Genomic DNA, 12,368 nt, shown 5'->3' on the forward strand with positions numbered 1-12,368 from the left:
TAATACATCAAAAGAGTGGCTAGGACTTAACTCATACACCACATACAATCATCCGAAAACTAAAGAAATAAAAAAGTAGAGTAAAGGTGGCATGGTCCTTAGAACATGAGGACTCACCAAGTCTTCAACGATTAATCAAATCAACCAGTCATGAGCAGAAAAAAGAGAAGTATCAGACCCTACATTAATAAAAAATCTAGGCACAAATATGCATTAGTGCATGAAATGTACTAAGTATGGAAAAATGGATAAAACACGAGATATGATCATAAGAGGACACAAAAGAAAACATGATATGCATGACCAAACTAAAACATATTGAAAAGCCTTTAAGGAATAATCATAAATAAAAAATGTGGTCAATGCATCTTAAAACTTAATGAAAGCTTTATAGAAACCTTAAAATCAAGTTAGTTCATTTTTTGGGACATTTATCATTAACCAATATAGATCAGATGAGCTATAACATGGAATTTGGTGTCTTGCTCCCACAACAAAAAGAGAAGTCCTACCTTCCAAGGTTAGGACCAAAAACATCTAGCTTAGGTGGATACACTAGCTATGTATTTACAAGATAAATTCTACGACGGCTCATAGTTAGGGATAATATTATTGCTACTATATGACCGACCTCTACTAACAAGAAGTCCTCCATCTCAATGTGTTCTCGATGATAGTAAAGTCCCAACAAATTTAGTCATAATCATATTATCATACTTGGAAAAAAACAATTTAAAACACCAATCCAATCTTAAGTCATCATGTAACGACTGGTTCCCGTCATTATGGAAAATCCGATGGGGAAAGAATTTGGTCCAGAAAACTTTTGAGTTATCACTTAGAATTCCTAGCTAGTCCAGATTTGAGAAAAATCTGAGTTAGGTGAGATTTTGGGAAATATGGTAATGTATGAAAGAATTAATAATGAATTTGATAACATGAGTGGATATTCAAGATGATAGGGATCCCATATGACTTTACAAAATCAAATTCGGATGAGCAGAACTCCTGAAATTGATCTTAAAGTAGATGGGTAGTGTTTGAACATCAAGGGTTGAATGTGTATTGTGAAATGGGGGTTTAAAAATTTGAATTTTGAGATTCTGTCTCTATGGAAGGCCCAGGGCTTCTTTGGCAGAGTGGGGCCGCTACAACAGAGCATTTGAGACTTAAATGGGTAAGAAGCCACCAAAATATTACTTTCTGAAAAACTTTAATTCTTGAGAGCTAAGAGATAACCCAGGGTAAGTTTTTGATAGTTTTCCACAACTTTTAGTGTATAAGGTAATATTATTACTCACTTAATCCATTTTTGATCCGTAGAACTTAGATTCTTGGGTAATTATCATTTAGGGGGGGGGGGGTTTGCCGTAAAGTTAATGGTGGGAAAAGACCTAAATGAACATTAGGATCTTGGGTTTGGTCTAAGATTGATAATGTCAATTATAATCCGAGTAATTAATCCTTGTTTATTTATCCTTGCATTAATTGATTGTTTTTATACTAAGAACAAGTGAAAAGAATCCGGATATTGAAGATTCAAGTGTCTTAGGTGGATTCAAACTTGATTTTAAGGTAGGTGATAGTTTGATTTCCTATATGTGTAATGTATTTAGTTAATTGCTTCATTGTATGCATGTGTATATGTGAATAAGGCAATGTGAACTAAATATGATGAATGATCATGTATGAACAACTACATGCCATGATCCCAATGCTTGATTATATGACTATGAGAAACATCATGATGAGTGTTATTATGATTGTGGTTGTGCTAATTGGATCAGGTGTCACGTTTCGACATATGCAGTGGATCGGGTGTCACGTTCCGACACATATATTGAATCGGGTATCATTTTCTAACACATATATTCGATCAGGTGTCACATTGCGACGCATACTTTGGATAGTGCATCACGTTCTCACACACTAACAATTTGGGTGTGGGTTCAATAAGAGGACCATTGTGATTATTACATCCATGTGTATTATTATTGATAATGTTGAATTGTATATTTCTCTTGAAATGGTAACTAATCTATATATTATGTATTTTTTTGCTTAACTAATCTATATATTATGTATTTTTGTGCTTACTGTGTTGTAATTACTTGCCTGTATTTGGCATACTAGGGTGGCTACGTGATCCTACTAGTACAATGAGATTGTGTACTGATACTCCATTTGTTCGTTCTTTATTGAGTACATGACATCTTCAAATGACTATGGATAGACCCCATTAAAGAAATTAGTGATCACGACCGCCTTTTTCGAACTTACTACGGAGCTCGGGGCTTTGAGATTTCCTGTGATGGTGGAATTTAAGGGTAAGCCAGTTCTTTCAGACTCCATGGATCCTTTAGTTTTGTTTAGTCCATTCTCTTTGGACTCAGACTAGTTTTAGACATTTATTATGTCAGCTTCGGGGTTTTTCCCCTTTTTCTTAGACTTTTTGAACTTTTGAGTTTTGGTACAATAATTTTCAAATTCTAGGGGTTGTTTTCCGCAATAATTTTGATAATTGTTTATTTAATCTTTCAGAGTTTATGGGAACTCTATTTTAATTCTACATTTAAACCTTTTTCGTATCTTTAAATATCTAGCTTTTTGTTAAGTTGCTCAGTCGGATTGTAGTAAAGGTTAGTGTGGGTGTCAATGACGATGATCTGGATCCTGACACATCATAGAGTAAATCCTTTAAACCATGATTTATGCATGTGCGAGAAACCCTTTCATCAATCATGATTTCGTAATTATGTGTGGAAAAAAAAATACATGAAGCTTGAACCCTATATTTTCTTCCTTGAAGCTTGAGAGGATTTGAAGGGAATGAACTTCAAAGAGATGTGAAGATTAGAGAAAATGAGAATGTTTCGATAGGTTTAAGAATTGAAACCCCATTCATAGTTCTCAATTTTAAGTCCAAAATATCACTAAATTTGAATCCCTTCGACGAGACTCTTTCTAATATGACCCATAAACCTTACTACCTGTTAATTTCTTTTATAGTTCTGAGATCTTAAATCAAATTTCTGAATCATCCCTACGGACCAGTCCTACGATCCACTCAACTTCCTACAACTCATCCTAACTCTCGTAAGTCAACTTACTAGACTTTAAATTTCTAAAACTCAAATCAAGGTCTGTAATATACTTTCTATGTTGTGTAGAACCTTCTACAGTCTGTAGATGAGGCCCATAGTCACTGTACCAACACTAATAGCTGAACATTTTTTTTTTCAAGAATGGGATTTGTTTCAACTACTAAGAGTCTTAGATATATGCTAACATGAATTCTAATGTTAAATTTGGGCTATCAATGTTGCTTTAAATAGTTGATGACATAGTTAAGCAAGACTATTGATATTAATAACAATATTTCAATCTATCACTAAATTTCACTTGATTTTCTCAAACCCCAATGCATATTCAATTCTGAATATCCTATGACTTCAATTTAGTTAATCTATCTCTAAATTCAACTATTAAATGATAGAATTCAAGTAATTGCCAATTAATTGAGTCTTCTCACTCTTATTCTCTCTTGTTAGAGTAGAGTTCAAACTCCAAACATTAATTAAAATATGAAGAAATAATTGAACACAAATTATATCAATCATATTAGAAACAATTAATCAAACACCCAAATACATGAGGCGATTCATCCATCAAACACCTCTAAGAAATGGAAATTTAACTATGTATAATTAAAGGAACAATGAATATACTATTATCTTCAGCTGAATAAGACATAATCTCAATTCCACAATAGAATCAATAATCTAAGAGTAGAAATTATGTCCTCACCCAGAACCTAGATACTTGATTCACAATCTTCTCAAATTTTCAAAAGTGCATAAGTGAGGTTTGAAAATCAAAATTTTCTATTTACAAATGAGGAAAATCGAGGTCAAATTAATTATAAAGTTCTTTTCGCGTGAGTTTAGCGAGCTAAGAGTGACTTGCCAAATGGGCCTTACTCTCTCAACTTTTCTTCTTAATTTTATTAACTTCGATGACAAACATTTGTATCGCCAAACTACTTTGCTGACTCGCCATACTTGGTTTTTACAACTTTCATGCACATGCCTTGAGCTTTTTGTTAACTTAGGCAATCCACAAGTAGTTTGGCAACACACTAAATTCCTTGAGCAATATGGCCTTTCAACTTTTGCCTATTACTTCCATTTTTTTTTTTACTTATTTTCCCTTTAATTTTGCTAATTGAGTGCACTTTTTACTTCAATTCATAAAACTCAAAAAAACTAATGTACAATTTGTTCAAAATAGCATTGAAGACGCCAACATCACATTTTAAATCAAAATATGGGCCTTGCCCATTTATTAAAATAAAATAAGTCCTACTTGAAATGACTTGAAACCAAAAGTGAACCAGGCCCAAAATACTCAAAGCTAAAAAGAGCAACAAACAACTAAGCTTTAAAAAGAAAACTAGATGAGTCTAGAAATATCTTCTCCAATAAAAGGGACATCTCAGATTCTGGATCTCGTCATCTTCTTCGGCAAATCAAAAAGGGTTTCTCCGGCGGTCCTCACCTGTCATAAATGATGATAAAAAATGTAGTAAGCTTGAGCGACATCCACATGGGTGTCCAAAAATCTCAGAGACATCGTAGATCCAACCCAGACGTCATAGATCCAACCCGATCTAGACTTCTTCAGCTCATAACATTCTTCAATCATGTCCATTAAAGGTAAGAATCAAATCTGTGAACTAACTATTGAATCAATCATTATTGAAAGATTTATGTGATAAACCCCCAATTTGTGTAAGTTGAGCTCGAACGAGATGATACCACTGCATCACCTCGTTTAGAAGGTACATTCTCAAAACTGAACTAATTGACCATATTTACAAGAATTTAGGACAAACTTCATGTGTGTTCATAGTCAATTGAACAATAATCTTTAAGTAACTAGGAATTCCCTTTGAATTGTTATTATAATCATGTCGTTCTGTCATCCTTTTCTTTGAATTATGCTTTCACTAGTTACAAAACTTATGATGACACATCTTGTAATTTTATTGAGCTTTATGGATTTTTGTATTTTTCATTTTGGAACTTCCTTGTTCTAAGATTTGGTATTCTTTGTTCATTAATTTCGAGCAATTTTTATGCTTGTGCTGGTAAACTAGTCGTAGATAAGAGTTGATTACGTGTTGTAACGCAAAACTAAAAATATAGTTAGTTAAACAATCAATCACAATGTTCCCTCATCTAAAAATATGATTTACCACCACATCACTACTCTTTAATTTCTTCTCAATGCACCTTATGTCTATCGACTAATCATAGATCATGCCGACGATGATATGGAAGAAATGATATTAAAAAAAGGGTAAGAATATTAGAGGGGTTAGGTGTGTGGGCGAACTCACACAGACCTGAGTAGTGTAAGAATATTAGCTGGGGCCACCGACAACTTTGACACATGACACAGACATTTACCTCACTTTGGTGATCTAGTGGAACCTTCTCATCGATGGAGGCTCACTTGTTATAACCTACACATAGTCGTTCTCTCTCTCATTTGTAAGTCAGATGACTTTCTTATTCCCATAAATATAACAAGAATATACATTTTTGTTGTACAAGAAACATATATTTATTTTATCTTAGTTCTTATTTGAATCTTTATACGAAATTACCCTCAAATTTAGGGTTAGGACTCTCAAGCTCACCTACGTGCACTATAGAAGTATTGAAATTAGACTCTTTTACTCTTCAATTGCTTTATTTCATTGTATTCACTTTTCGTATTAACAATATTTAAAAATATTTTCGTAAGATAATCCCTCAAGTTATTTCATGATGTCAAGAGTTTCATTCACTTCTCGAGACAAGTCTCGAAGCACCCTTTGAGCCTTTAAGTATACCAATTTCGGATAAACGATATCCAAACATCTCTTCGTAACACAATATCTCAAGTTATCATGATGTCAAGAGTTTTGTTCACTTTTTGAAACTAATAAAAAAATGCAAGAATGTTATGTCAAAAGAAGAAGCAAAGGGAGTAAAGTAAGGAGGTTTATGTTCACACTCACGGCTTAAGGCCACCAGGCCCAAAACCATTGAAATTCGTGTCACCTGCTTCTCGTTTTCTCACACGCCTTTTGGGAGCATGTGTCATCAGCCCCCGAAAGAACACACCATATTACAACATTCAAATTTTCTCTCCCATTACATCTTTCATTTTCTGAAAACCCTAGGTACTCTTCCTCTCCCATGGTTTCTCTTTGTTATCCATTCTCTCTGTCTACTTTCTGAATCGATGTTGATCAAAATTCTTCTGAATTTCGGTTCGATTTTTCTATCCATCATATCTGTTTTCTGAATTTGTTGATTTTTTCTTGTGTTTATGCTTAATCCATCCGTTTATCGCTGTTTTGGCTGTTGATTTCGATAAAGTCCTTGTCTTTTGTTCATTTACTTTTAGTTTTGCCCTTGTGTTTGTGATCGTTTACTGGAGAACTGTTCTATCTGAAGTAGAAGTTTGTACTGGATTTGTAGTTGCCACAGTTGTATGGTTGTTTTTGGATAATCTTACCAAATGTGCGGATTTTTTTTGGAATTCTGTACTAATGTTGTAACATTTCACTGGTTTGGGGAAAAAACATGACTTTCAAGTTCTGATTTTTCCATGCATCCTATCTGTTTCCTAAATTTGTTGTTTTTCTCTTGTGTTTATGCTTAATCCATCCGGTTATCACTGTTTTGAATGTTTATTTGGATAAATTCGTTGTTTTTTGTTCCTTTGCTTTCAATTTTACCCTTGTTTTGAGATCGTTTACTGGAAACTATTATATCTGAAGTAGAAATTTGTACTGTATTTGTAGTTGCCACAGTTGTCTGCGATGTTCTTGGATAATCTTACCAAATGTGCGGATTTTTTTTGGAATTCTGTACTTATTGTTGTAACATTTCACTGGTTTGGGAAAAAACATTACTTTCAAGTTGTGATTTTTCTATGCATCCTATCTGTTTCTGAATTTGTTGTTTTTTCTTGTGTTTTTCTTCTATTTATTAATCCTCCGGTTATCACTGTTTTGACTGTTGATTTGGATAAAGTTGTCTTTTGTTCCTTTGCTTTCAATTTTACCCTTGTTTTGTGATCGTTTACTAGAAAAACTATTCTATCTGAAGTATAAGTTTGTACTGGATTTGTTGTTGCTACAGTTGTATGCTATGTTTTTGGATAATCTTACCAAATTTGTAGGTTGCCTTTTGCAATTCTGTACTTAATGGTTGAACCTGCACTGGTTTGGGAAAAAACATTACTTTTAAGTTATGATTTTTCTTTCCATTCTATCTGGTTTCTCAATTTGTTGATTTTTTTCTTTATTTTATGCTTAGTCTATCTGGTTATCTCTGTTTTGACGGCTGATTTTGATAAAGTCGTTGTCTTTGTTCATTTACATTCAATTTTACCCTTGTTTTGTGATCGTCTACTGGAAATCTTTTCTCTCTGAAGTATAAGTTTGTACCGAATTCGTAGTTGCCACAGTTGTATGCGATGTTTTTGGATAATCTTACCAAATTTGCAGGTTGCTTTTTGGAATTCTGTACTTAATGGTGTAACCTTCACTGATTTGGGAAAAAACATTACTTTCAAGTTATGATTTTTCTTATTGATTGGATCCGATTTGAAAGAATTTGCCATTGAAGATTGTATGTGGTGCCAATGTTAATTTCATGACTATATTCAATCAGATGTATGTCTTGTCGGAATCTAATATGTGAGACTGATTTTGGAACTTTTTACTGTCTTAAAGCAAAGTCATTTGATTCAGTTGTGCACAGTATGAAGTTATCAACTTTAAGTGCTTGATATGGCTTGTGAAGGTTTCTAGTATCACAATCACAGGGTGAATTGGCTGTCTCTTTGTTTTGTTTTTCAATGTAGAAATATATGGGATGACACTTCAAGAAGAATATGTTGCTGTTTGCTTAAATACTAATTCCATTAATTGTTTCTTCTTTGTTACATTCATCTGTTTTTTTACAAATTTACCAAGAGCTTATGTGAAAGTGCATTTTGAAACTTTAAATGTCTGAAGATTGTTTCTAATTTTCCTTATGCATTTGCATCTGTGAGGACATGTTTTGATAAAATTGCACCTTTAGTTGCTCTAAGTTTATTTATGTCCTTCCTATTCTGATGCATAATTTTGTTTGGCATCATCTTAGGATCTATACGGCTGAAGCTGCTCTTGCTTGGGAAGCACAGGCAATCATAGGATGAGCACTCAAGACAGGAGGGCTTTTCCGATGAGGTATACAAGGAATCAATCAAGAAGGAAGACGGTACTCGATGTAGATCTCAATGTGCCACCCCCATCTGATAATAGGGATCACGAAGGAACTTCAAGTCGTGTTGTTCCTGGGGATGTGCCACCTGCACAACGAGGTGCTTCTTCGACACCTGCCCCAATTGATGTTGAGGCTCTTGATGATGATGTGATGATAATTTCTTCCCCTAGGGCACTTGCAGAAGTATGTTCCTCTATCCAAATCCAATGATTCCCTTAATAATTTTTTTGGTGGTGTGTTATCTTGTGAATGCACTGGTATCTCAACCTTATGACTAATTATATTGGAGATCTTGGTTTCCCTAGGCAAACAACAGCAACATGAGGACTCGTGGACAGGTTATTCTTGTTGATGAGGATTCTGGTAATTTACTTTTCTCTTAAAAGCTGCACAGCTGTAGATCGTGTGTGCTCTTTTGTTGCTGTAAAACTTTATCTTGCTCTATATATCAAAACTTTCTAGTAAGAAATGGGTCGGAAGTACCTCACCTTGTCCCCTGTACTATTTTATCTGAATTTTTATCCTCTTCTCTTATGTTAAACAAAATTCTATTTTAGGTGCTACTTTAACGATGGTAAATTTTTTATATATTAGATATATAAGGTACTGTAAAACCTCATATTTTTAAGATAGCGATTAAATGTAGGATCTATAATCTATTTGTCCTCATTAAATATTTATATGTTCTTATAGAATGGAGCATTAAGTTGATGTTCATTGTTGAAATTAAATGCCATGTAGGAGAATGAGTGTCCTAAATGCTTACATTAGTATGAATATTGATTAAGCACAGTGGACATTTGCCAGTACTTACATAATATGCTGTTGTATTTTTTGTGATCTTTCCGCCTATGGAGGAAAATGGGAGGTGATGTAAGTACGATGAGATTATATGGACAATTCAAGGCATGTGATACGATTCTTTGAATCAGCATCAGGGTGGTTGTATTAATGCCATGTTGGGCACTTCTTTCTCCTTGGAGAGATAGACTTTGACTTTGGCTATTTCATTTGCCACCCTTGAGATTGGTCTGATTGACTTTTAATTATTGCAGAGGATCATCTGCCGATGTTTAACAGGCGCAACATGCGCAGAAGAGTCTCAACCAATCAGTCAACAATAATGGGTGACATCTACATAAACCTAGAAGCAAATAGCAGCTTACAGGTAACTAGAGAAGGTCTTTTTATGCTGTGCCGAATGTTCTTTACAGCATGAATGTTCTTGTTTCTCACTTATTAGAGATAAAATAAGGTAAATAATGAGTGTTCTTGTTCAAGTTTATTTCTTTCTCACTTATTGGCATTTGGCAGTAAAATAAATAAAATATGAGTGTTCTTGTTGAAATGATTTCTTTTCAGTTATATTCATAAAGTCCAGTATTGAAAAAGATCTATTGCCACTAGTGTTCACAGCATAACAGTGACGTGTCTTTTGCAATAAAGGGTGTTTGGTTTGGTCGCTTAGTTATTTCTTTTGACATGTATTATTTACCTTTCTTTCTGGCCATTAACTTTCAACGTACATGTAATCATTTTTGTGATCTTAGGTGCGTCTAGCCGGAAAAAAGAGAGTAAGACATTTGGTGTAGTCTAGAAGCTTAAACTCTTGCCACAATGCATCTTTTCCATATTTTTATGGCATTGCTAGATAATTGAATTATACGTTATATATGCTGCCTGAAAATGGAGAGTAAAGCATTTGTTGTAGTGTAGAAGCTTCAACTCTAGGCCAATGTACTGGTTTTATGGCCTTGTCAGCTAGTTGTGTTCTTTCTTAGCTTCTTATTTCAGGCCTACACTTGTTGGGTTTTTGAAGAAGTTTAATTTATAGTAGCTTGTTTCTTGATTTCAATCTGAATTCATCATTAGAAATGTCTTATTCCATTTCCAAGTTATTGCTTCTGTTGGAATCAGTTCTTTTCAATGTGACATTGCTAGCCTAATTATTGTTGTCATCTTCATGGACTTTCATCTATCAGTATATATGTGACCTGTTTAAGTCTGTTACTTGAAATCTTTTTATGCATGGTTTTTATTATTCCTTGTCATTGATGCCAGGCAGTCACTGCACAGAGTGCAATACCACCAAAGCCAATTGAACCTCCAACACCGCCAAAGCCAATTCAACCCACATTTAGCTGTCCAGTATGCATGGGAACCTTAGTTGAGGAGATGTCAACAAAATGTGGTCACATTTTCTGCAAAGCTTGCATCAAGGCTTCCATAGCTGCTCAGGGTAAATGTCCTACCTGTAGGAGGAAAATTACCATGAAAGACACCATAAGGGTGTATCTTCCTGCCGCAATTTGATATGATAAAGGTTTGTTTTCCTATCCCAACAAACTTGGGATAAAGTCCCATCTTCTTTTTGTAGTCATTTGGTGCATATTAAGCATGCTTTTGTAGCAGTTATCTTGTGTAAATCTAGTACTAATTTTTTTTTGTCATCCTTGAGCCACGGGTTCGTTGGGAACAGCCTCTCTACCTATGAGGTAGGGGTAAGGTTTTTGTACACTGTCCCTCCCTAGACCCTACTTCGTGGGACCATAGTAGGTATTTTCTTGGGGTAATCCTATTAAAGCCAAATGCAAGCCCTCGAAATGGTGAATGTACTAGATGATCATGCAAAGTAGTCCTGTTATGATTTTTTTCCTTCTGTTGTGGCTAGTGTTATAGTCATTATTATTATTATTATTATTATTATCATTATTATTATTATAATTTGGGGGAGTGGTGGGGGATTAACTGGTGTTACCAGTTTGTAACATGGTGAATGAAAAGGCAAACACGACATGAATTTATGAGTTGAGGTTAGGATCAATAGGTTCTGGTACAATGTTTTGACCCAATAGTGAGGCACAGTGGGTTGCACCAAAGTTGTTTGCCTTTCCATTTACCCTAATGTATTAATTCTTTGTCAGAAAGCTGGCAATTATGCTGCTTCAGAAAAAAATGCAGCTTTTATATAGATAAAATTCTCTTTTCTGAAATAGTATAGCATCAAAGTGAAAGTACTGGGCATGGAGTTGAAGAATAAGGGAGACACTGAATCCTAGGAGACTCATTTATAACATGGTAGACACTGAATTTTGGAGATCCACCTTCAGCACAACCAAATCACAACTGATATGTCCTGTATCCCATTGCCATCTTGATATGAATTCATGCTGAAGAATTATTTTGTATTTCTGTGGTGTTTTTTAAGTTTCTTATTTCCTTACGTAAGTTATTGCAGATAGAAAAATGCATTTTTCATGTCTCAACACTTGTATTGTTTGTTGCAGGGGGGTGGCCACCATTTTATATGGCCTGTGGAGGAATTACTTGTAAAGCCAGCTTGTTGTTAAACTAATATGAGTTGTGGAAATATCGGAGGTTTTGGGAGATGCATTGTTGGGTTCGAAGTATGAATTGGGATCACTGTTAGACTTGGATACCTTGGCTGTAGCTAATACCGTGCTCTTTTGTTTGCTTTCAAAATACTAGCTAGTGGAAACTATGGAGTTCTTGTACTTATGTTTATTACATTGTAGTTTTTGCTTGACTTAATTGCAGTTCCGAACTTAATTGTTCGGTCCTAATGATTATACTTAACTGTTAAGGGAGGAAATGAAAAAAGACTTGTTAGACATCATGCTGTTCTTGGGGTGATTTGTGATCGCAAAGGTATATCTTATTTTTGCTAGTAGCTTGTTGAAATGTTATGCTCTGAAGGTGTAGGAAATATTATATTTATATCAAATTATAAGCAGGTAGAGTTTGTCGTTATGGTTTAGAATGATATCTAACCTGGCAGAAGCTGGATCTATTGCCTTGCTCTATCTGAAATCGTTTTTGCTGGGGTTGATATTTGGATTAAAATTTATGGTGATAAGACAAGAATTTTTTTGAACTTTGTGGAGTCAAATTCGTCAATTTTTGCAAGTTAAATCCCACAGGTGCTCGGCCTTGCGCTGTGAGGTCCTGTTAACTTTTTCGACCTCCACTCCTCAGGAGCTTATTACTAACAAATAAATAGAATATATTTAGTAT

At 34.5% G+C, this 12,368-nt stretch overlaps 1 protein-coding gene across 2 annotated transcripts; it reads left to right on the plus strand.

The window, feature by feature from the left end:
- Positions 1-5,862: 5,862 nt before the first annotated feature.
- On the plus strand, positions 5,863-11,965 carry LOC101249295 (uncharacterized). Of its 2 annotated transcripts, none has more exons than XM_004247018.4 (6): positions 5,863-6,232; positions 8,211-8,516; positions 8,639-8,696; positions 9,389-9,501; positions 10,395-10,656; positions 11,621-11,965. In XM_004247018.4, exons 2-5 carry the CDS (start codon positions 8,262-8,264, stop codon positions 10,644-10,646), a joined length of 678 nt encoding a protein of 225 aa, XP_004247066.1. In that variant the 5' UTR covers positions 5,863-6,232; positions 8,211-8,261; the 3' UTR covers positions 10,647-10,656; positions 11,621-11,965. The 2 variants fall into 2 exon arrangements, with proteins under 2 accessions (XP_004247066.1, XP_019071307.1); XM_019215762.3 differs by having other exon boundaries at positions 6,104-6,322.
- Positions 11,966-12,368: the final 403 nt, after the last annotated feature.

Source organism: Solanum lycopersicum, chromosome 9 (assembly GCF_036512215.1).
Source record: "Solanum lycopersicum chromosome 9, SLM_r2.1".
Classification (NCBI taxonomy): Eukaryota; Viridiplantae; Streptophyta; class Magnoliopsida; order Solanales; family Solanaceae; genus Solanum; species Solanum lycopersicum.